Source organism: Lissotriton vulgaris, chromosome 6 (genome assembly GCF_964263255.1).
Source record: "Lissotriton vulgaris chromosome 6, aLisVul1.2, whole genome shotgun sequence".
Classification (NCBI taxonomy): domain Eukaryota; kingdom Metazoa; phylum Chordata; class Amphibia; order Caudata; family Salamandridae; genus Lissotriton; species Lissotriton vulgaris.
This window is the reverse complement of record NC_141694.1, coordinates 210,040,314-210,066,032: the sequence shown is the minus strand read 5'-3', so window position 1 is coordinate 210,066,032 and position 25,719 is coordinate 210,040,314. Positions and strand designations below refer to the sequence as shown.

The window sequence follows — 25,719 nt, the reverse complement described above, 5'->3', positions numbered from 1 at the left end:
CCAGACATCCACCAATCCGAAAGTCTCAAGCAACTCAGGCAGCCACAACTGAGACGTCGGCAGGACCCTGGGGGGTAGCCGGTCACACTCACCCGAGACCACCGAGGTGAAATCTCCACCCAGTACAAGGACACCATCTGGAAGCCCTAGGAGAGTTCGCCCGAGATCAGCGTAGGTGGTTGCCTGAAGACCCGGGGGAATATAGACAATAACAACTGTGAGCACCTTCCCCTCCCACCGCCCAGAGACAGCAGCATACCGGTCCCTATCATCAAGGGCAACTTCATCTATTTCAAGGGGCAGAGAGGATTTGACCAGTATGCCCACCCCTCTGGAGCCAGATGTGAATCCAGCATGTGCTACCAACCTACAGCCTCGTCTATCAAGGGCCCTACATGCATTTCCTATCAGATGGGTCTCCTGTAACAGGACTATATCAGGGGAGTGACGTCTGATAAATTGGAGCACAACGCCACATTTTATCTTGTCACCCAGACCATTAACGTTCCAAGACAACAGTTTCAAATCAACCCTCCCCCCCCCATCCCAGCGAAGCACCATAACCCCCCCCGCCTCCCCCCCGGAACCCAAAAGCAACAGGATAATAGCAATAGATATTGTACCATGTGAAAAGAACAAACACAAAAACAATAACGAACCCCCCCCTCCACCCCCAACCAACAACCCGTTACAACACCCCCCCACCCTGCACCCCTGCGTACGACTAAAAAGCCACCCCAAACTGCAGTGTGCCTGTAGCCCCTTCATAGAACGCTACACAAAGAACCCCGGAGGAGGAAGGAGAGACCGTCCCACCCCGCACCACCCTCGGGCCTAAGCAATAATAAGTGAATAAAAGCAAAACTCAGCCGGAGAACGTGAACCAAAACCAGACATCAAGAACCAAAATGTCATTCCTGTGCCGATGCACCTCCGTCCGCGCCGCCAGGGCCTCCACTCCCAACATCCATCTTCGGCAGCGAGTCCAGCCAGTCGCCAGCACTGTCCGGTCGATCAAAAAAGAAAGTACGCTCTTGATACTCGATGCGAAGTCGTGCCGGAAACAGCATCGCATACTTGAGTCCCAAGTCTCGCAAGCGCCGTTTCACTCCCTGGAATCCCATCCGCTGACGCTGGACGAGGAGTGAAATCAGGATATATAGAAATTGAACTGTTCTCATACTTCAGTGGGCCATGCCTACGAGAAGCCTGGAGGATAGCGTCCCTATCCCGAAAGTGGAAAAGCCTAGCAATAATAGGCCTCAGGGGAGCCCCCGGTTTAGTCTGTCCACCCGGGAAACGATACGCACGCTCGACCGCAAAGAATTTACTAAGTCCGGCGGGAGCAAGATGAGTTACGATTAGATCCTCCACTAGCAGGTCAACGGTAGTGTCACCACTGTTCTCAGGTACCCCGACTAAGCGAATGTTCTTACGTCGGGCCCTGTTTTCGTACTCGTCCAGACGTCTGGCCATCAGATCATGCGATGATCGCAGGTTGCCAATCTCTGACTGTGCGTTCGCCATATCAGTAACAAGACTGGAGGCCTTAAGGTCCAGGGCTTTGACCCTCTCATTGGTCTTAGCCAAGTCCGCTCTAATGAGGGTAACATCAACGGCCACCGTGTCGATCTTTTAGAAAATGGCCTCATATTGTAGTCCCATATCATCCTTGATCCCAGCGACGGCGCGCATTAGATCCTGGAGGGAGACCTCCGATGTCGCCGCAAGGTCCGTCCTTGGGTCCTCAAGACTACGGCCAGCACCACTGGGGGAACCCTTCGGTTGTGTGTATCGGTCCATAACATTAGTTTGGACGGAATTCCCACGGGTCGGCACCTTCGTCTTGCGCTTCTCAGTTTCAGGTTTAGTTGCCATATTGGAAGCCGCGCCCCGAAGGGCCCCTCTGGACCTGGTGTAAATGGCAGATATCTTTAGGTCGCCAAAGCAAAGTTTCTGTCCAAAATCGTAGCCTGTAAGACTTGGGATATGGCCGGAATGCACAGCGGGTCAGGCCACCGCGGTCCGAAGTCAGGAGTACTTCCAGAACAGTCAATTAGGAGGTAGAAGAGAAACCGAAACTGAAAGTGACAATGACACCGGCGGAAAGGATGTACTTTGACCGCTGTTGTTGAATTGCGTCTCGGCCAGTCAAAGCAGCAGAGACCCCGGTCCCGTCCGGGGGTAGGCCAGAAAGTTGAAGACGGTGTAGAAATGGTTCCCGGAGTCCGATCTCAGTTCAGGAAGGTGTAACAGGATCAGCAAGAGTAGAACTTCAAAAGCCCATAAAAATATTCAGGATAGTATAAGGATAATTGCAAGAGGGCGGCGCGGGTCTCGGGAGCCCTCTGCTCACGCGACCATCTTGGATGCCCGCGTAGCTCCTCCTCCTGAAGTCAGATTTTTAATAAATATTAAGGAAAAGTAACTTTTCTAAAGTTACCTTTTCCTTGCCTGAAGTTCCTGGAGGCTAGTTTGCATTAGCTCTCTATCTTCTCACAGTTGGTAATTAGCCTTGAACAGGTGTAAAATGCCTACCAGGTGCATACAATAGTCTGAAACTAACAAACTAACGGGCAGGGATGATTCCTCTGAATATGCACATTGGGTGCTTTCCCTGGAGTGTTACTCCCTGCTTGAGTGTTAAACTCGAGTTGACAGCACTGTTCCCACCAAGATGCGCGCGAGGGCACGCGCGCACGATGGCCTCCCGGAGCGCGCAGTGTCCTGAATTCAGCGCGCACTCTACGAGACGGCCCTACGAGAATATTCGCGCCTCCGCTTTTAAAACATGAGCAGCGCGAAATCCAGGCTGGAGGCAGAGGTAGAGACATGGTGTTGCAGGAGAGCAAAGCCCATTGTGCTCAAAGGGCTTCTGCTTCAACCCCCTCCCTCCCCCCATCGTGTGTGGACCCCGGGTTGAGACAGCTTCCCGGGCACACAACAGCCGAACCTGAGTACTTCACGGGTCTTTAAAAGACCATTTGCACGTTAATGACCTTTGTCATTTTTTCACCCCTTCATAGTCATAGAGCCCCTGCATCTCGACACCTCCTACTGCTGGAAGAATTAGCCACCTCCTCCCACCCCCCTCATTGCTTGTTTTTCTAGAAACATGCTCTACTGGCAGCATTAGGAACATAGCTGAGAGGGGGTGAGGAGGTAAAGTTTGCTGGCACTCCGCTCGTAACTCCAGCGGGTCATTTTCTTGGGGCAAACATGGCTCAAAGAGGACTCCTCCCCTGACATTCACCAGGTTATCCCACAAGGCAATTTAATTGTTAGGCAATACAGATTATTGCGAAGGTGGAGTTGTGCAATAATCTTTAAAAGTGACCTTAAATACTCCTTCTCCGACCTCTCTATTACAGGCTGTGAAGCTGTATTTTTCTCTCTGACCCGCTCACAAAACTTTGTTGGGTCAAGAGCTCTCATTTATCGTACTCCCTGGCTGGTGTCTAGTTTCCCCATCTCATTAGCAGACATATTGTTCCCGTAGTTCTGCGCTATTCTAATTTGATGATTTTAGGAAATTTTTATATTCATTTTGATGACGCGAATTGCCAGAGAGCTACTACTAGTTCTGAAATGATCCCCCTAAGTTGTGGTGCAAACTTAACAAAAATCTCTGTAGGGATTCCATCCATACCTGTGGGCTTACCATTTGGCATAGAGTTCACCGATAATAACATTTCTTCCAAATGTAAGTGGCTATCTAGTAAATCCCGATCTTCTGTTTCCAACTGATCTGTGGTGATTAAGTCCAGATACGAATCAGGGTTGCTACACTCATCAGCTTCATGATATAAGTTCTGATAGAACTTCTGAAAAGCAATTCTAATACCGGAGGATTCTGCCCTCAGGCCAGCTACAGGATCAATGATTTTGTTTATTAGAGTGAATGATGACTCTTCCCGGGTTCTGACGGCTAATTGATGACCTACCCTTTCACTTAGCTCATATGTTTTTTCTTTCTGGGAATTTGCCCTATATCGTTTTTTCAATTAGAATTTCTGAGATGTAGTTCTTCGCGATTGCTACCCTACTTAATTCAGGATCTACTACCCTGCCCTCGTGTACCGCTTTAATCAAATCCTCCTCTGCATTACATAAATTCTATACAAGTGCTGTCTTTCTTAACCTCCTTTCTTTATTAAACTGAAAAGAAAAGCGCATAGTTTCGCCCCTATTGCAGGCCTTCAGGGTGTCCCACACATCATCTATCGCTGCAGACGCCATATTTTCAGACAGGAAGGCCGTTAGAGGAGTTTAGTTAATTGAAAACCTAACAAGCCAAAGTCTATCATTTTGTGGAGGACAGCTTCCCTACTGCAGTTTAATAAGTTTTTGTTGAAAATGCTTTCATTTTCTATACTATTGCTTTTCAAGGCAGCCTGTGGCTAACAAAGTCTATTTATTAGCAATTTTCAGGATTTATGAGTGTTTTTGCTCATTAAAACACAAAGTTCAAGGGCTATTTGACCTAATGTGTTTTTTGTTTCCTTGCCAATTACAGTGCATGTATGAGTATTTACATTGTTTAGCCTCTATTTTGGGGCTGCATTGGTGTGAGAAAAAATTATATAAGTGCGTACATATATGTGGAGTTATTTATATGTAATTTACATATATATATTTTTTATATTATTTCCGGGGTCCCCGCACGTGGGCGGGAATAGTCAGTGCTTATGCCTATTGATGAGGATTCCCTGGAAGAGAATGAAAGCCTTTCATAAGGTCTGTGTCAACTTCTATTTTACTTTTTCCTGCCTACTGCCGCGTCACAGAAAATGGGTGCAGTCTCACGGTCAGCGTGCAACCAAAACAGAGGATTAACTGAAAAAAAGGGAGATTCAAATTCCTCTGTTGCACTTTTGGCTTAACACTCCTAAATCTTAGTCAAGAGTTTCACCCCAAACAAATTCCATGGCACCAGCCATGGGAAGCCAGGTCTGAATGAGTCTGCTGCAATACTTACGACATGGTTCATCACAAGCATCCCTTCTTGAATGTTCTCCTGCAAATCTTGTGCGTCATCACTAGGCCATTTCTCCATAGGGAGTTTCAAAGGGACCTATTGTAGAAGTCCAACAGCACTGTGACACTCTCCCTCTTCATTTCCATTGCCTAAGTGCTGCACATTTTCCTGACAATTGAATCTAGACATTGTTATCCATATGAGGAAGAACACTGAAGTGTAGGAAGGAGCAACAGCAGGTGATGCTGGCAGCAGATGCCATGATGCAGAGCCTGGAGGATTATCCCTTCTTAAGAAAAAGAGGTCCAGGTATGGAGCCTTATACTTCTTTTTAAAAGTCAACTGCATGACGGACTCCAGCAGAACAAGGGCCAAAGGCAAGAGCGGTCTGGATGATATTCTGCAGGGTAGAGTTTCAAATATCAATTTTACTGGTAATCAGTACAGGGATAGTGAAGCTTGGCTGCCCCCCGTAACTAGAACCTCGTTGAAAGCATTGTCTTCTAAGGGCAGGACTCGAACAGACAGTGAGGCAGGGCAGAGCAATACCTGAAGTAGAAATGATCAGAGGAATGTGATGACTCGGAAGTAGAGCATCTATATCTGTGTTTTCTACTATGTGAACTAAACCTTCTGCTGGATTGCCTTTAATGTCTAGAATGCAAACATTATCTTCTGCAAGATAGGGTTCTAGAGCAAGATCTTCTGCTCCTGCATAAAATCCCTTTTTTGAAGCCTTGGAAGAAGTAGATGGAGGGTGTGTTACAACTGAAGGGATGCTTAACCCCTTCCATGCTCATGACAAGGTCAGCTCGTCATGAGGCACGGTTGAGCGGTGCTTATGACGAGCTGACCTTGTCATGAAACTATAGTTTTCAAGCATTTTCAGCACAGGAGGGGAAAACCCCCTAGCAGCCAAGGTGTTAAAGAGCTGGTAAAGAACAAGATGGTGGTGAACACTGGAAAAACCTCATCTCTGTGGGGGCAGAGTATGCAAAAGCTTGACTACTGGTGTAACCTATCTGGTGAGAGTGTATGTATGTGAGCACACTGAGTCAGAGGACCGTGGTACTATTCTATACATGACCAAGCCATTTGTAAGCCATTCCTAAGAAAGTTCAAGCGCTGAAGGCCAGAAGATGGTATAGGAGAATTGACCTTTATCTTGAAGGAGGTAGAGAAGGCTCGTCAAATTTGACAGTGTGGTAACCTTGGGTGTCAGTGGGGCAGTGGTATCGATTGAGGTCTTGACGGTGAACACCTAACCACTTTCAACATTGGGTGTTTTAACAGACAACTTCTGCGACATACCAGCTCATGACAGTGAACAGGTTGGGACTGCACCTGTTCGACACAGTGACCCTCGACACTAATTGGGAATAGCATTTATTCTTCTGTGGTTGCCTCTCTCTGGGTGTCCTTGAGAGTGAGTGAGGAGGGAGTTTAAGTAGAGGAATTCACCCTCTACTTGCTCCTCAGACTTTTCTGAAGGAGCCATATCGAAGTATGTTTGTATCTATTTGGTATTTCCAAATGGCAGGAGAGCATAATGTCATCAAGGGATAGAAGAGGTAGCTCACTCGTCGATGGTTAATATTTAGTGATGTAGTGTTCTTTAAAGGGGTGCGTTTTTAACTATTTCCGAAACTGGAGCCGCAGTGGGGCAGATCCTAATGGATATGTTGTTCCTGATCCTGGATGTATAGATGGAAAATGTCTGCTGCCTTGTTTTTTCTTTTTTTACACTTTTTAGTCTGCAGTCTGGCGGTATCTAGGCTGTGGGTGAGCAGATAACCAGAGATGGTGAGTTTGTCTGAAGGATAAGCAGTGGTGCACCTCAAGTCCTCTTTGTAAAAGATGTAGATGGTCTTGATGATGTTGGTGCAGACCAGCATGGGGAGTCAAAGGAGCTTCATCAAGATTGGGTTATTGATGGGATATTTCTTCAAGGACTGGAGGAGTCCTAAGACGCGTATAATGCCCTTATGGGGTGCCTGTGTGGTGTCTGGCAGGCCCTGGAGCATAGCGTCTTCACCATCTAAACGTGAGATTACAAGGGCTTGACCAACCAGAACTTGTAAAGTTGTTTTCTGGAAGAAACAGTTTCACTTTCTTCAGAAATGAGAGCTTGTACCAGTCCGTCTTTGTTTTTTTTCGCAATGTGTTCCTTTAGGGCAGGGGTCCCCAAACCGGTCCTGGAGGGCCGGATCCATGCCAGATTTTTTGGATATCCCCATTGAGATAAATGTAGTAATTTAAAAAATCTGGCATGGATCCGGCCCTCCAGGACTGGTTTGGGGACCCCTGCTTTAGGGTGAAGCGGATTTCCAGGGTGAATTCAAGTATCCTGGCATTCAGTGGAAGTTGGTGTTAGAAATAGTCATGCTTCATTGAGCCAGCTTTGTACTGTTTCTTAATCTTGGCAAATAACAGGAATTCTGTCTTCCTAGGAATGAGCTTCCCCTAGGCGATGGACAACGATGTTTAGATGTTGAGCTGGTCTTGTTTGAGGCATTGGATCTTTAAAGTGGAGGTGATTTTCAAGTACAGTTGTGGATCATAGCTGTATTGGTGACTCCTGATGCCGTTATCCGCGATTAGAGCACCAAGAGCCTCCATTTAGTGGCAGAACAGTACATGGTACTCCTAATGTGCCGGCTTTAAGGCAAAATTAATCTGGGGGGCCAGTATGCAGAGGTCATGAGGATCCAATTGTGCGTCTTTCTTGCCACGTAGAGGGTCCTTCACAAATGAAGACATTTTGACAGGAAACATAGAATCCAGTCAGACAAGAAGTGGAAAGGCACTTAGTCCTTGGAGACGACGAGTAAGTTCTTTGGAAAACTTACCACTAGGAAAAATTCCAAAATAGGCTGAGCTTGGTGCTCCAGGGTGCAGTTACCAGGAGCAGAAAATAAAACAGCAGTGTCACCTGTTGGGTATGGTGGGACAACGTGTTAAGCCCTTAATGGCACATTATCAGTTTTTGCTCTCATGTAGATTACTGCATTTTTTTTTAAACAATGACCTTAATTTCCTTTCTAGTTTTAAAAAAATGTGAAAAACTTTTGTGAAAAAACTCAGCGGCCTAACTACTCACTGGGGAGAGTCGCTTTGATTACATCACTCCCACACTTGAGACTCAATTGGCTACTAATCAAGGCAAGATGTATATTCAAAACTGCCTGCATAACCCACAAAGCTCTCTACACTGAAAAATTGATTTGCCTCGCTAACAAACTAACAAAAGCCAGCAAAAAGGGACCCCTTTGAAGCTCTAACACTCTACTACCGATTCATCCCAAATTTAAGAAAGAAAACCATGCAAATGTTCCTTCTCTGGGAATACTCAGAATCTGGAATTCGCTGCGGCAGGATTTATATGAATCATTTCTTCACTTCAGAAAAAAACGTAAACTATTTCTTCTCAACAATTTCCTAAACCCTCCCCCTTAACTACTTTGCCTTAAGCACCCTCCAAAGACCCTTAACACCACTACTTCAGGAAACAATTGTGCCTCTACACCTCCTATTCCAGAAACACTCCACCAAATTTACTTCTAAACAAGATAGTTCACATACCCTGTTCTATGGCTATTAGGGTCACTCTCGACCTTGCTAAGTTAGCATGAGCTCTGCTGCCATGCTGCTTCTTCAGCACATGTTACTGCATGAGTTTATTTTGCAAACCTCTGTGTGTGCTTTTCACATGAGAACTGTCTGCTTTCTGCATTCTCTGCCGCTCCTGGAGTTTAGTCTGAACACGATGTGCAAGGTTGATAAACATGCCCCTTGTTATTCTGTTCTGGTCAGTCCCCAGCACCTAGACAAAACATGATAAACACAGCGGCACTGCTGGAGACTCGTGCTTTGATATTATGAGGATGCATGTTGTTTACACACACTTGGAGGAACACTTTCCTTGGAGAAGAGCTATGCTGTTCCTATGATGTAAACCTACCAGCTAGTCTCTATGGTATGGGGGCTGCTGACGAAGCCCAGAGATCTTCCTTTATATAATAAACCTCAACTTACCAAGCAGAGGGTGGTTAGGCCTTAAACTCCCTTTTCCACTGTCTGTATATGGTGACACCCCCCTTTATATTCTATGGTATTGTAACAATGCTAACTGTTCTAGGTTTATGCATTTTGTAGCTAGGAGAATCTTGTATACTGCATTACAGAGCACGTAGTTAAAATAAACATTTTGAACTATACTGGGACTCAGACAATCCTTATTGTGGACAAGTATGAGTGAGTGAGCGAAAGGGTAGGTCTTGCTACCGCGATTCCTGAGAGAGTCGGGAGTGTTGTGATCTGGGTTGTCTAATCATTTGTAGCTTCGTGATTTAGTAGAACAACAAATGAGACACTATAGCTAGTCAGTTTTAGGATTTTGGGTACTAAGGTGGTAGGAAGGTACAACCCCTATACACCGAGGTCCTGTTTTCCTGCACATAGGTTTGGGTATGTGCAGAATCCCTACAACAACCCTACTGTTATCTTCTTTTATACATCATCACTATGCAATTTTTATTTACTCCAAATGCACCTTGTGTAATTACTGTTGCGCTACCATAACTACCTCCGAACTATCTCGTCCACATATCCTACTGCCTACTGTATTCCTTTATATGTAGTCACTATGTATATGGTATTTTTTATGTCCTCCACATGCACCTCATGGAAATGCTGCTGTGCTAACTCGGCAAAGTGTTCTGATGCTCTTGGGTCAAATTTACACTTAACAAAATGTTATAAATAATAAAAAAATAAAATAAGGTCACGCAGGAATTAAAGGTAAGGGTTGAAAATCCCTGCCCCGCTGTTAAACTCAAAATGGAGGATACAGTTCACACCATGACTTTTACTCCCATGCAAAGTGCAACCACTAAATGCTAAAAACATATTTAATGCAAAAAGATTAACAAAAATGTGACATTTTCTTTAAATGAAGGTAACACCATTACAGTCTTTCCGCGGGCGCTAAAATATAAATAAATTACTGCCTGGGACGTCGGAAGCACTCAGCAATGCTTAGGAGTGCTTGAAATCGCCGACTGCAGCTCTGTGTCTGAGAAAATCGTGAGTTAACTCTGGGCGAGCGGAGGCGACCTGGCGCTCCCAAAATGGCGGCACCCAGTGTGTAGACTGCCCGGAGTGGGTGAAACTCTCTATACTGCTCCTCAGAATATCTGGCGACTGGGGAAGGACTACATGGCACGGAGGACGGGCTGTCACACGGAGTGCTGCACACTGAAACGAGTTATATGAGGAATATTGATGTACGGACCCCCTGCACAGCTCGACGATGGCTGTGATCTAGTGCTCATGAAATGGCGGACCGGTGCGGCGAGGGAGCAATCTGGGCAAATGTACAGGGAGAACGGACATTAGCGGTCAGTAAGGTGTGACGGCGACTAGGGCACAGCTTCAAGTGCTCCTACAGGAGGCATTACGCTTGCTGCTACGGCGATGGTGTCTTTTATTGTCAATGTGTGCACGGTACATGGCGCGCTGCACAAGCTATCTGCGCACCGACCGCCTGCGTTGCTATCTTTGAACTGCCGAGTGGGTGTCCTGAGGAATGCAGACAGCACCACTGCGCATGTCCCCATTGATGATCCAAAAGTACCTACTGCCACGTGTTTATGAGAGTGTGCATACGTGTCCCGCAATACTGAGCGACTCCAGATACCGACGTATCCTGTATGCGGGAGGTCTGGTGAACGGCGGGCATCATAACTCCTCATATCTCGCCCTGAAACCCTCGATGGAGCACTGTTCAGACGAATACCAGCTATTCAAAAGAGTCATGCAGAAGCAGCTTTGGTGATACTGGAGGTGGGTAACTATTCACGACGCACACCGGGGCTTCTTCAACACACTGCGGTGGGGCACACAGTTGCGGACTGCTCTCTCTGGACTTGCTCAAGGGTTCTGCAGTCTACGGAGCGTGCCCACACGATGCAACGAGTGGCCTGCTGCACCGAAATTCGTGATCCTACTAGCCTTACAAAATGGTGCCAAACCCGAGATCTGACGACTTCTAGGCCCCCTCAAGATGGACGTGTTGCCTTTCGAATTACAGCGCCTCTTTTCCCTTGAATTTTAAACTGCTCCATTCCTTAACTCCTTCCATGCTCATGACTGAATCGCTCCGTCACGAGCATCAGTTGAGCTGTGCTCATGACGGAACGGTTCGGTCATGGCCCGCTCGGCGCGAATTCCGCGCCTGCGCTGGACGTTCCATTGAGTGGGCGGGGCCATGACGGAACCGCTCCGTCATGAGCACAGCTCAACCGAGGCTCGTGACGGAGCGGTTCCGTCAAGAGCATGTGAGCGCTGCTCGGCCCCCCCTCCCCCCTAGCACTGCGGCGGAATTGCCGCCGCAGCGAAGGGGTTAACCTGGATCTTCACCTTGTGGCCTGTTTTTAAACAATGCTCCCACCTTGAAAAGCTGTGCTGATTGATGACCCGATGTTTTTGATCCTGAACCTAGCGATCCTCTCCTTTTATAGCTTTGTGGGGATTGATTGTTTGCTCTGCTAGGGTTATTTCAACATTGCTTTATTATAACTCCCTCCAAGCGTAGCAGTGCTGTAATTGTTTGCTTCGCTGGACTGTGTCAATCACCCCACCCCCCCCCCACTTTTTCTTTTGCTACTATTGCCTAGTCTCCTTTGCCTTTGCTATCCCGACTACCCTGTTTCCTACTTGCTTATATTATTTACCTTGTCCTTTTGTTGTTTACCATCCAGTACCTCTGTTTATTTCACCTTGAGATCCCTGGTCCATGCCTCATATTGATTTGGAATTTTATTCTCTCTTTTTGCTTAGGTCTATGTTTTTTACTTTGTTCACAAGCAATTATGTAAAGCAGTATTGCTGATTGTCTACGGCAGGCTCTACAAAATTGTTTGACAAATCTAACGCACGTCCGATAACTTTTGCCTTCTACCTCCCAACTACTGTCTCTCCCACTACCTCCTAACTCCGTCTGACTACCGCTTCCTTCGTACCTACCTACAGGACTCATACTCTCATGTCTCTGGCCTCTTTCTCTCATATCATCTTGTGACCACATTCCTTCTCTTTTTTCTTCTCCTCTGCCGAATCCTCTCCTTCCCCTTTCCTAACACCGCGTCCTTCTACTCCCTTTCCACGTCTCTCCCTCCACAGCTTCAACACACTGCCCTCCCTTGACTTCTCACGTGACTATCTGATTTACCTCTCTTTCTTTGCCCAATACGCCTCCTCCCAATTTCCCTTCCCCCACGCAGGACCTTTCTCTATCTAAACATGGTCCCAACAATACAGCCCCCAGGCAGGAGATACGTGCCTCTGTTCAAACCTTATGCACCTCGTGGAACCTTCCCCCCTCTCCGCTCCTACTCTTTCCAGCTTCTGTCGTCTGTCCTCAGCCCTCACATGCCCTTGCCCTTTGTTCCCCACCCTGTTTTTCTGTAAACCTTAGACAGACTTCCTTTCGTCTCTATGGTTGTCTCTACCCTTATCCTCACTCCCTCTCGTCCCCTACCCCCGCTACTTTCTCTCGCCTTTCACTCCTCCCCTAATTGTATTGCTGATTGTCTTATTTAATGTTTACTTGTTGATCTCTTCTAGTATATTGTTGAACCACATTGTTGCACTTCTTGTCGTCTCTACTATTGTCTCCTACCGCATCCTCCCTTTATTTATGTCTCTCCCTCCGTCCACTCTCAATGTTTTGAAACTGAACTATTTTGTCTGATGCCCGATGGAGCTATGTGCTTTAGCTATAGGGGAGATGGGCCTTGAACTCCCTCCTTGGTCGTCACCTACCCAGTCGGTCTTTAGGCAGACTTCTTTTCGTCTCTCCTTATTGTCTCTTCCATAGCTCCTATCCTCTCTCCCCTGAATCTCTCCCCTTGCCTGCTACTCTGCCTACCCCCTGTCCTTTGTGCTCTTTGACTAAGCACTCCTTCAATCAATCAATCAATCAATCAATCATAGGCATTTATATCGCGCACTACTTACCCGGAGGGTCTCAAGGCGCTGGGGGGGGGGGGGGGGGGGGGGGAGGGGGGGGGGGGGGTGGAGTGTTTGTGCTGGGTCCGCTACTGCTCGAACAGCCAGGTCTTGAGCTTCTTCCTGAAGGAGAGGTGGTCTTGGGTCAGGCGTAGGTCGGTCGGGAGGGAGTTCCAAGTCTTGGCGGCCAGGTGAGTCCTGTTGTCGCTCTGCGGATGCGGGGGACGGCTGCGAGGGCGTGACTGGTCGAGCGGAGGTGGCGTTTGGGAGCGTAGAAGTTGAGGCGGCTGTTGAGGTAGGTCGGGCCTGGGTTGTGTAGGGCTTTGTGTGCGTGGGTGAGGAGCCGGAAGGTGATTCTTTTGTTGATCGGGAGCCAGTGCAGGTCTCAGGTGTCTGGAGATGTGGCTTCGTCTGGGGACGTCGAGGATGAGTCTCGCCGAGGCGTTCTGGATCCGCTGGAGTCTCTTCTGGAGCTTGGCGGTGGTTCCGGCGTAGAGGGCGTTGCCATAGTCCAGTCGGCTGGTGACGAGGGCCTGGGTGACCGTCTTCCTGGTCTCGGTGGGGATCCACCGGAAGATCTTACGTAGCATGCGCAGGATGTTGAACCAGGACGAGGAGACGGCGTTGACATGTCTGGTCATGGAGAGGGAGGAGTCCAGGATGAAGCCCAGGTTGCGTGCGTGGTCTGTCGGTTTGGGTGCGTTGCCCAGGGCGGGGGGCCACCAGGAGTCGTCCCAGGCGGAGGGTGAGGAGCCCAGGATGAGGACTTCCGTCTTGTCTGTGTTCAGTTTCAGGCGGCTGGTCGTCATCCACTCGGCCACGTCTTTCATCCCTTCGTGTAGGTTGGCTCTGGCGGTGGCGGGGTCGTTGGTCAGGGAGAGGATCAGCTGGGTGTCATCGGCGTAGGAGATGATGTTCAGGTTGTGTTGGCGTGCGATGGCTGCAAGGGGGCTCATGTAGACATTGAAGAGGGTGGGGCTGAGCGAGGATCCCTGAGGGACGCCGCAGATGACTTCCGTGGCTTCTGATCTGAATGGGGGCAGGCGGACTCTGTGTCCTTCGGGCGAGGAAGGAGATGATCCATTCCAGTGCTTTCTCCTCGATTCCGACGTTGCTGAGGCGCTGCACTAGGGTGCGGTGGCAGACAGTGTTGAATGCCGCGGAGAGGTCCAGGAGGAGGAGGGCCGCTGTTTCTCCGTTGTCCTAACAAAAACAGGGGGTACCCAATCAACCACTAGGCATCTGGGAGAATATACATTTAGCAAAATACAAGTGATGCCAATGGTGTTCAATTTGAACGTAATTATTTAAGGACAAGGATACCATCAATTATCCCTCTCCACTACACACATTTACAATGACTTAATCCGATGTCCTACTTTTTTGTTCATCTTATGGTTAAATTTCTAAAGAAACACCAAACACATAAGTGATATCGTTTTTTGTTTTTAGTAATCTTTTCAAAAAAAATTTAGGGGGAGTTTTCAGTATTGTAATCATACACATCAAAAATATATAATATCTTTTTTCTTTTGTCAAACAATTTTCAACAAGACATACAGGCAGAAAAACAAGTAACAAAATAACATTTAGACAATTGTTAACCCTTAATCCATGGGTTATGTCTGAAGCCCAATAGCTTACAACTAAGGAAAATTGGAAATGTCTCTTATAACCTTAATTCCTTTTTCGAACACCACAATTGTTTTTGGGAGTTGTTGAAGCACAACTCAATGATTTTTTGGCTTCTCAAGTCACTCCAACTCCTCGAGCATATATCTCATATTACTTCCAAGTAAAACAAAGTGTGTCGAGATCAATAATCAACTGTCGACGCGTTTCGGCCCGTCAAACAGTTTCAGGCCTCATCAGGACAATGGGCAAACAAAACAAGCAGTACTTTACCTATGACAAAAATAAAAAAATACAATAAATAGGCAATAAAATTAATCACATTATCATGACATTTATATACACTGACACAGGCACCCAAGGGTGCCACTACCATTCTAGAGGGAGAGGATCTTTCCTGAGGTGGGGGTCTATAATAAAGTATCACACTAAAATACAATAAAATAAAATAAAATCCAATGTGATTCTAATCAACAAAATAATTATAGTGAAAACCACCACCAAGTGAATACATTAAAAAATACCAACGCCCAAGTCTCTAGTCACACTTCCCTTATAACCTAAATACACCATGTCAACATGCATTGTTTTAATAGTCAAACCAAAGACAAACCGAGCACACCCTCCGTGGGACTCATTACATCACATACCACATTAAATCTGGTAAGTATACCCAGTTTATCGAAATTCTTCTTCGCTTTGGTATATCACACCAAGCATCTCATTTGGCCAATCTTCATATTAGCAAAGCAACCTGCAATATCAACGTGTACACAATCAAAACTAACTAAATCGAAATAGCAAGGTACCATCCATCCTAGCTATTCACCCTAAGGCCAATTATTTATGTGTAAAATAATTCATATTCATATTTGTATCCATGCTTAAAAATGTGTGCCCTGTCCAAAACGGGCAATGTTGACATTGACATCACAGTAATATACTGTAATAATTCTTAGAAGTAGGTCCCCCTATCCCCATTTATTCTGCAGACATAGGAGGCACATGCAGCTATATTCATTAAAATTGTAGAGTGCCTACAAGTCCTCAACATGTCTAACTCGCCACTACTCATTGGCGATGTGTGAAAGCATATCTTCAACTCGAGAATATTTAGAATCTAAAAATGACCAAACATCATGTTACACCCCAACTATAAGGTGTACCTGGCATTGAAATGCGTGAAGAAATCCAACGGTCTGATCTGAACAAAGGTCCGGTCGTAACAACCGACCAACACCGTCAAGCGTCTCCCAGTCACGCCAACTCTTCTCTATAGATTCTTTCTCCCAGTCACCTAGGAACTACCAAACAGCTACGGTTGTCTAACGCGCATTTCCGCGCCAATTTCAAAGTGCTGCAAGTGAGGAGGGACTAAAGCCTAACAACACGACCCAAACTAAGATGGCCGCCACAAAATGCAAAGATCTCATCACTTCTTATGTCAACAGACCTACTTACTGCCAAATAGACAGCCAATGTCGATATACGCAGCCTAAATATATCGTGGGCATGCATGGAATAGATAAATTTAATATACTTCAAATAAAGCTGAGAAAAATAAAAATAAAATTGAAAAAATAAATCAATCGTGATAGCAGCAAAAAAATCAACAATTAATGCTATACCAAATTATCCCAAAGATTATACAAATTAACACCCGTGTGAGACCGTACCCCTCTTACAATCTATAACAAGTTATTTAGCACAACGAATATTTACTACAATATTCCATTAAAAACACATAACATAAAATATGTCCAGACATTTGGCGTAATGGTAATCAATTCATTATATTATTAAGAATTAACACAGTAACACACCACGGTACTCTTCTTCCTACATAGTTGAACCTATACAACTGCTATCCCTTAAGAACTATCAACCTATCAGGGACCACATTTCATCTCTCTCGTTCAAACCAGTTTTAGATGTCTGATATTTCTCAATGAGTCTTGCCTCCAATTGGTTCAGTTTGGTTTCAGTGTCTGTTTTATTTCTGTTAGTAACCACACATAGTACCGACCAGTATATTTCGTTAAATGAGTGGTTAGATGTCTGGTAATGGTCGACCAAAGGAGCCCCCAAGGTCAAACATTTAATTCTAGATTTATGCTGTAAGACTCTCGCTTTAACAGCTTGAGTCGTTTGTCCAATGTAAAAGCGATTACATGGACACCTGATACAGTAAATCAGGTTTCTAGTATTGCAATTGGAAAAATGTTTTTGAGTATGTATGTGTCCATTGATCTTAACCTCTTTGGAATCATTTGTCATCTCACAAGCCACACAATTGTGGCATCTGAAATGGCCAACGATTGGGGGTAATTTAAGTAAATCCCTAATAGTAGTAGATGTTGGTTTTGTGGGATTACTTTTAGCTCTTACCAATTGATTACGCACATTTGAGCCCTTCTTAAAAGCAAAGAGTGGTTTAGGTATCTCAATGTCTCCTAGTAATTTCCAATTGTTTTGGATTATCTTTTTCACTTTGTTCGCTCTAGGATCATATGTTAGTACACAAGTTAATGGAGTGTCATTCTGCTCTTTAATTTTTGGTGTCAATAAAGTCTCTCGGGGCGTATACCATGCTCTCTTGAGTGCCACTTAAGTTAATCTCTTAGGGTATCCGTGAGAAATCAATTTTTCTTTAAGGTGGTTCGCATGTAGAAAGTATTGATCTTTATTGCTACAATTTCTTCGAATACGAAGAAATTGCCCATAAGGCAAATTTTCTTTCAGTGACCTAGGATGTCCGCTACTGAAGTGAAGTAAAGTATTTCGATCCGTCGGTTTAGTATATAAACCGACAATCAATTTCCCTTCCTCATGTTCGATGTAGACATTGAAAAGAGATGGATATATAGCGACACCAACCCATTCAAACATCTATGTGGGCTCTGGTGTCGCTATATAGATGATATCTTCATGATTTGGAATGGGGACTCAGGACAATTGAATGAGTTCCATACTTGGTTGAATAACAGAACCCAAGAGTTCAAATTTACGGTGTCTAGTGATCCCTTTAAAATAAACTTTTTGGATGTCTACATCGAACATGAGGAAGGGAAATTGATTGTCGGTTTATATACTAAACCGACGGATCGAAATACTTTACTTCACTTCAGTAGCGGACATCCTAGGTCACTGAAAGAAAATTTTCCTTATGGGCAATTTCTTCGTATTCGAAGAAATTGTAGCAATAAAGATCAATACTTTCTACATGCGAACCACCTTAAAGAAAAATTGATTTCTCGCGGATACCCTAAGAGATTAACTAAAGTGGCACTCAAGAGAGCATGGTATACGCCCCGAGAGACTTTGACACCAAAAATTAAAGAGCAGAATGACACTCCATTAACTTGTGTACTAACATATGATCCTAGAGCGAACAAAGTGAAAAAGATAATCCAAAACAATTGGAAATTACTAGGAGACATTGAGATACCTAAACCACTCTTTGCTTTTAAGAAGGGCTCAAATGTGCGTAAACAATTGGTAAGAGCTAAAAGTAATCCCACAAAACCAACATCTACTACTATTAGGGATTTACTTAAATTACCCCCAATCGTTGGCCATTTCAGATGCCACAATTGTGTGGCTTGTGAGATGACAAATGATTCCAAAGAGGTTAAGATCAATGGACACACACATACTCAAAAACATTTTTCCAATTGCAATACTAGAAACCTGATTTACTGTATCAGGTGTCCATGTAATCGCTTTTACATTAGACAAACGACTCAAGCTGTTAAAGCGAGAGTCTTACAGCATAAATCTAGAATTAAATGTTTGACCTTGGGGGCTCCTTTGGTCGACCATTACCAGACATCTAACCACTCATTTAACGAAATATACTGGTCGGTACTATGTGTGGTTACTAACAGAAATAAAACAGACACTGAAACCAAACAACCAATTGGAGGCAAGACTCATTGAGAAATATCAGACATCTAAAACTGGTTTGAACGAGAGAGATGAAATGTGGTCCCTGATAGGTTGATAGTTCTTAAGGGATAGCAGTCGTATAGGTTCAACTATGTAGGAAGAAGAGTACCGTGGTGTGTTACTGTGTTAATTCTTAATATAATGAATTGATTACCATTACGCCAAATGTCTGGACATATTTTATGTTATGTGTTTTTAATGGAATATTGTAGTAAATATTCGTTGTGCTAAATAACTTATGTTATAGATTGTAAGAGGGGTACGGTCTCACACGGGTGTTAATTTGTATAATCTTTGGGATAATTTGGTATAGCATTAATTGTTGATTTTTTTGCTGCTATCACGATTGATTTATTTTTTCAATTTTATTTTTATTTTTCTCAGCTTTATTTGAAGTATATTAAATTTATCTATTCCATGCATGCCCACGATATATTTAGGCTGCGTATATCGACATTGGCTGTCTATTTGGCAGTAAGTAGGTCTGTTGACATAAGAAGTGACGAGATCTTTGCATTTTGTGGCGGCCATCTTAGTTTGGGTCATGTTGTTAAGCTTTAGTCCCTCCTCACTTGCAGCACTTTGAAATTGGCGCGGAAATGCGCGTTAGACAACCGTAGCTGTTTGGTAGTTCCTCGGTGACTGGGAAAAAGAATCTATAGAGAAGAGTTGGCGTGACTGGGAGACGCTTGACGGTGTTGGTCGGTTGTTACGACCGGACCTTTGTTCAGATCGGACCGTTGGATTTCTTCACGCATTTCAATGCCAGGTACACCTTATAGTTGGGGTGTAACATGATGTTTGGTCATTTTTAGATTCTAAATATTCGAGTTGAAGATATGCTTTCACACATCGCCAATGAGTAGTGGCGAGTTGGACATGTTGAGGACTTGTAGGCACTCTACAATTTTAATGAATATAGCTGCATGTGCTTCCTATGTCTGCAGATTAAATGGGGATAGGGGGACCTACTTCTAAGAATTATTACAGTATATTACTGTGATGTCAATGTCAACATTGCCCGTTTTGGACAGGGCACGAATTTTTAAGCATGGATACAAATATGAATATGAATTATTTTACACATAAATAATTGGCCTTAGGGTGAATAGCTAGGATGGATGGTACCTTGCTATTTCGATTTAGTTCGTTTTGATTGTGTACACGTTGATATTGCAGGTTGCTTTGCTAATATGAAGATTGGCCAAATGAGATGCTTGGTGTGATATACCAAAGCGAAGAAGAATTTTGATAATAAACTGGGAATACTTACCAGATTTAATGTGGTAGGTGATGTAACGAGTCCCACGGAGGGTGTGCTTGGTTTGTCTTTGGTTTGACTATTAAAACAATGCATGTTGACATGGTGTATTTAGGTTATAAGGGAAGTGTGACTAGAGACTTGGGCTTTGGTATTTTTGAATGTATTCACTTGGTGGTGGTTTTCACTATAATTATTTTGTTGATTAGAATCACATTGGATTTTATTTTATTTTATTTTAGTGTGATACTTTATTATAGACCCCCACCTCAGGAAAGATCCTCTCCCTCTAGAATGGTAGTGGCACCCTTGGGTGCCTGTGTCCGTGTATATAAATGTCATGATAATGTGATTAGTTTTATTGCCTATTTATTGTATTTTTTTATTTTTGTCATAGGTAAAGTACTGCTTGTTTTGTTTGCCCATTGTCCTGATGAGGCCTGAAACTGTTTGACGGGCCGAAACGCGTCGACAGTTGATTATTGATCTCGACACACTTTGTTTTACTTGGAAGTAATATGAGATATATGCTCGAGGAGTTGGAGTGACTTGAGAAGCCAAAAAATCATTGAGTTGTGCTTCAACAACTCCCAAAAACAATTGTGGTGTTCGAAAAAGGAATTAAGGTTATAAGAGACATTTCCAATTTTCCTTAGTTGTAAGCTATTGGGCTTCAGACATAACCCATGGATTAAGGGTTAACAATTGTCTAAATGTTATTTTGTTACTTGTTTTTCTGCCTGTATGTCTTGTTGGAAATTGTTTGACAAAAGAAAAAAGATAGTGTATTTTTGATGTGTATGATTACAATACTGAAAACTCCCCCAAATTTTTTTTTGAAAAGATTACTAAAAAGAAAAAACGATATCACTTATGTGTTTGGTGTTTCTTTAGAAATTTAACCATAAGATGAACAAAAAAGTAGGACATCGGATTAAGTCATTGTAAATGTGTGTAGTGGAGAGGGATAATTGATGGTATCCTTGTCCTTAAATAATTACGTTCAAATTGAACACCATTGGCATCACTTGTATTTTGCTAAATGTTTCTCCGTTGTCCAGCAGGGTTCGGATGTCGTTTGTGGCAGCGATGAGGGCGGTCTCGGTGCTGTGGTTGGCCCGGAAGCCTGACTGAGATGGGTCGAGGGATCCAGTCGTCTCGAGGAAGGCTGCCAGTTGCTTGTTGACGGTCTTCTCGATGACTTTGGCTGGAAACGGGAGGAGCGAGATGGGGCGGTAGTTCTTGAGTTCGGTGGGGTCCGCCGTTGGTTTCTTTAGTAGAGTGCTGACTTCGGCGTGCTTCCAGCTCTCAGGGAAGGTGGCGGTGTCGAAGGAGGTGTTGATAATGTCCCGCAAGTGGGGTGCGATGACAGCGTCGGCCTTGTTGAAGACGTGGTGAGGGCAGGGGTCGGTTGGAGATCCGGAGTGGATGGAGTTCATCGTGCGGATGGTGTCTTCGAGGTTGATCGGTGTCCAGGCGTTGAGGGTGGTGGTGGGGGGCGTCCTTCTCCCCTTGTTGGGGAAAGATCCAATATTTATACTCTGGAATCTCAGCAAACCCACTGAGTGAATCCACTGCGCCAAGGGAGCCACTCACACTTGAGGTATGGTATGGCACCCCTTGCCAAAGCACTCCCTCTCCCCTTTTTGGGGAAGGATCCAGTATGTAGACCTTGGAGTCTCAGAGACCTTTCTGAGAGAGTCCACTGCGTAAAGGGAGCCTCTCGCAATAGAGATAGGAAAGGTTTCCCCTGGGATCACAGCTTACTGGACTTTGGTCGTTGCCTTGACTTGTCTACCAGTTTGTGTCCCCGTCACCCTTCCCCTCTTCTCTCCATGCTGTGACTCTCACCCTCCCCTCCCTTCCTCTTTCCCACCTTCATTATCTGTCTATTTCCCCTATTCCAACCCCACCCTGAATCTCTCACCTTGCCTTCTTTTCCCCTTACGTATTTGTGCTTATTGTTTATCTCAACCTTACAAGTAACTATGTTGCCATGCTCGAAGAACTATGTAACCTTTGTAACGATGTAACCTGTAACTATGATCTGATGCTCATGTAAAGCGCTCTGATACCTCCGGGTCTAGCCAGCGCTATATAAAACTTTTAAAATAAATAAATACAATCCCTAATAAGTACTTACAGGGGAAATGCATGTTCAAAATAGAAGTTTGGTGTTCCTTACTGTTACTGTTTTAACTATGCCAGATTTACCAATAATTATCTCAGGTTAACCATTTTGTGACCATTTTTCTTTAGCTCAATTTTGCGACCTACATTCAAAATGAAATTACATCACAGGGATTCAAAATGCAATATTCAAATCTATTGCAGCAAACAAATCTGTTTTCAAATGTTTTAGGCCACCAACATGAAAACGTGATCGTTTACAAAGCACCTGTGCTGATTTAATGGGTATGAAGACCATCAACTGTGCTCCCATGAAGGAATTTTTTTCAGGGGATGAAGTTCACAAAATGGAGGAATGCCAAAGCAAAATACTTGTAATGAATCAGTGGCATAAAATAGGCCAGCGTAATGCACCATAATAACAATACTGACTTACATCTTTTTCTGCATCTTGTATTATAGCAGCAAAGTTGTCTGGAAAGACTCCCTCTTTACCATTCAGCTCTCCTTTCCACCATCCAACATCACCGGTGTCCTAGTTGAAAAGGTTAACAAGTAAAGTGCTGCTTAACTTTATTATCATCAAACATTTGTAACAAAGACTGAGTACACGTCAGAAACAGATAAGCATTGTTAAATTAAAACACCACAGATCTCTAACAAGTCCAACAGTATAGCACTGTTTAATACAATTCACCAGTAAGTCATTCTGTGCGGTTTTGCTACCATCGCAGTCCAAAAATCAAGCTTTTGAAATATAGCTTCAAAGCAGGAGACTAGTGACAGCAAACAATAGGCCTCACTCCTTCGGATGTCTAAGTGGCAGGTAGACATGGGAATTACCAGGATCTGAAAGCAGATTGTGCTTGAATGATGAACTCTACTAATCTAATACTAGGGAACATCTACTAGTAACACTATGAAACATCGTATGAATAGGGTAAATGAGTACGCAGTTTTACAAGCAGCAGTAGTACTACACAGAACAGAAAACCTTATCTTTAGTAATGGGTGGTTGTGTCTCAGACTGGTATCTCATGTAATTCTAGCTGGGTTTTTGCACCAAGATTTTTCATGAATGTTTTCATCTGTCTACGACAACACAATATCTTCAAGAAACTAGGACATTTGAGCTTATTTATTCTGCAACTTATATTACGATTTTAAGTATAGCAGTGCATGGCCTGGGAGGAGTAGATCAGAACACAGGACTATTAACCATTTCACAAACATTACGTACGCCTTATTAGGATTTATACATTTTGAATCTATTCTTAATTGCAACCCACTTTATACGATTCGAATCTAAGATGCATAGTGCATAGAAAGTGGTGTTTGCCAACAGCTACTTCCACCTAGGGGCAAAACAATGATGAAAATAACAAATGCTTGCCTTAAATTAATCTTCAAAGACACTAATGGTATGTTGCTATTTTCAGCAGAGATGAATGCACCGATTGTTTCTGGTCAATAATGGACCAGGGACTCTGTTGGAATAAAATATGAATAGAAGGACTCCTGACCTTATGAAATTTGATCAGCAATCCTATAGCAGAGGGTAGCAGATTCTAATTGAGGGTAGCATATGCTAATTGAGACTGACAAATAAGTATTGACTGAGACAACCAAGTGATACATTTGGGAATGATCAACCAGTTCGAGTATTTGCAGAGCCTAAACTCTAAGGTAAACTATTTTGTTGCCTAACATGCCTATCATTTTTATTTCTATTGTATGCATTAAAAAGATTTACTACATGAACCAGTTTTATACTAAAATATTAGACAATCTGCACGTAAAGTGGGCTGAGACTTCTGCATTAATACTATTAAATACGTATTGGGTTTATGCTATGTTTTGTTAATGCATTTTATATATTACCCGTGGATGTCTTGGCATTGCCTTGGGAAGGAGCCGGATAGCTGTAAGAATATAGGACATGGCTAGAGGTTGTAAAGCCAGGTTTTGAAAACCTTTCTAAATTGAAGATTTTGTGAATCTTTAGGATTAAGGGGAATTGAATTCAAGATTCTAGGTTTGAGAAACAGAGCAGCACTTAAGTCGATGGCATTTGTGGACTTTACACCATTTACAATAAAAATTTACAGAAAACTTGCTAAAATGGGCGCTCCATGTGATCTGGTAACTTTGATTAGACAATTAGACAATGGAATCTAGGATGAATTGAACAAATCAATAATTGAAAGCTGAAGGTGGTCCTGCCCCTCTTTTTCAATTTGTAACTGTTTGACCTTACATGGAAGAGGAGCACGATAAGCACTTTACCCACCAGAACCCCACAAATGACTCTTGCTGGGCACAAATGTGACATTTCTGTACTAACTGGTGGTATCCTAGAAATTGCCTATCTCTTGGCAGAGTCAACTAGTATTGTTTCACTATTAATATGCGTATTTCGGACCTTTTTCACACCTGACGCAGGGAGCAAATTATGGTTCACTGGGTAAGGCTTTGAAATGATCTCATGATTAAACTTCGAATCATTGTGCATTTAGTTTCTTATTTAAATACACTGGAGCTACTACCAAGTCCATGTAGCAGCAAAGTGTCCTTGTGTGTACAACTACCGCAGAGAAGCATTCAAATGATCAATTAGGCTGCAGGGTACTAAACTAAGTCGGAAAAAAAGAGATAAGTGGAATGTTTGAATCAGTCAGTGGTAATCCACTAAGGTCGTCTTCCAGTCCAAAGTTTTGCACACTCAGATACTCCAGACAGGTAGCATCCTTGTGCAAATCAGCTTTGATCTTACTCCACTAGGAAAAGTGCACCTCCAGCTGCATTTCCTAGGAACAGGGACAAATAGCAAGAATATCGAGCGAATCCACTGCACATGAAAACATTTTTAGGGCATGGTTTTGGTACTCAAGTGAAATTCGGGGAGTTTTACAAATTACAATTTTAGGGGGAAATGACAATAAATGTTGCTTCCTATACCAGGGTTCATACTATTTTTATACGGACATCAAACAAGGATACCAATCAGTTTTGTGCATGAACAATGACACGCCTCAACTGTAGCCTTAGTAGTGGCGATCCAATGTATCGGAGGGAGGAGTCAGATCTAGCAATACTGCCATGGATAGCTAGAAAATGTCCAGAAGGATACCTAATTTCAATAATTTTAAGTCTTTCTGGAATATGATTCTGCGCACTAGTGCTTCAGGGTTGTTTCTAATAATGGGGAACAGTTCTGTCAATGTTTTGTTTGGGGGGGGGGGATCTTTTTATAAACTTTGTTCAGTGACTCAGCAAATACACAACAATGCATACATGGCATGTGCAAGGATAACAGTCCGCATTCGAATGGAAACGATACAGTACCATGGAACAACAATACTCATCAGTCCTGCCCCCCCCCCCCCTTCTCTGGGCTCTGTATTTGCGCCAGGGACCCCAGACCTTCCTCCATTTCTTCACACAACGCCTAGCCTTGTAGACTGTCTCCTCCCCCCTCTGACACCAGTCCAGGTCTCGCTGCCACTGGTCCCACTGTGGAGGCGCCTGAATCCCCCATAAGCTAGCTACATTCCTCTTGGCCACTCCAGCAGTTCTGTCAATGTTAACATCTGCATGCAAGTAAATTGTTGCATGGAAACACAGATTATTAATAAGGGCAATGTCTGTAGAGTTAAATACCAGATTTAATACATCTATGGAGTAGATGATTTGTGACATTTCAATTCTAATGAGGGTCAAAGGAGTGGTCTGAATTGTTTTAGTCACTGTAACTGTGCAG

General features: G+C 43.9%; 1 protein-coding gene across 2 annotated transcripts in view; it reads right to left on the bottom strand.

Moving 5' to 3' along the window:
* The window catches only part of CD2AP (CD2 associated protein), a 630,446-nt gene that overhangs the window by 287,169 nt on the left and 317,558 nt on the right, over positions 1-25,719 (bottom strand). For both annotated transcript variants that reach the window (XM_086926250.1, XM_086926251.1), the window contains exon 10: positions 22,396-22,494. In XM_086926250.1, the coding sequence (XP_086782376.1) occupies positions 22,396-22,494 (99 nt within the window). The remainder of the gene's footprint in view (positions 1-22,395; positions 22,495-25,719) is intronic.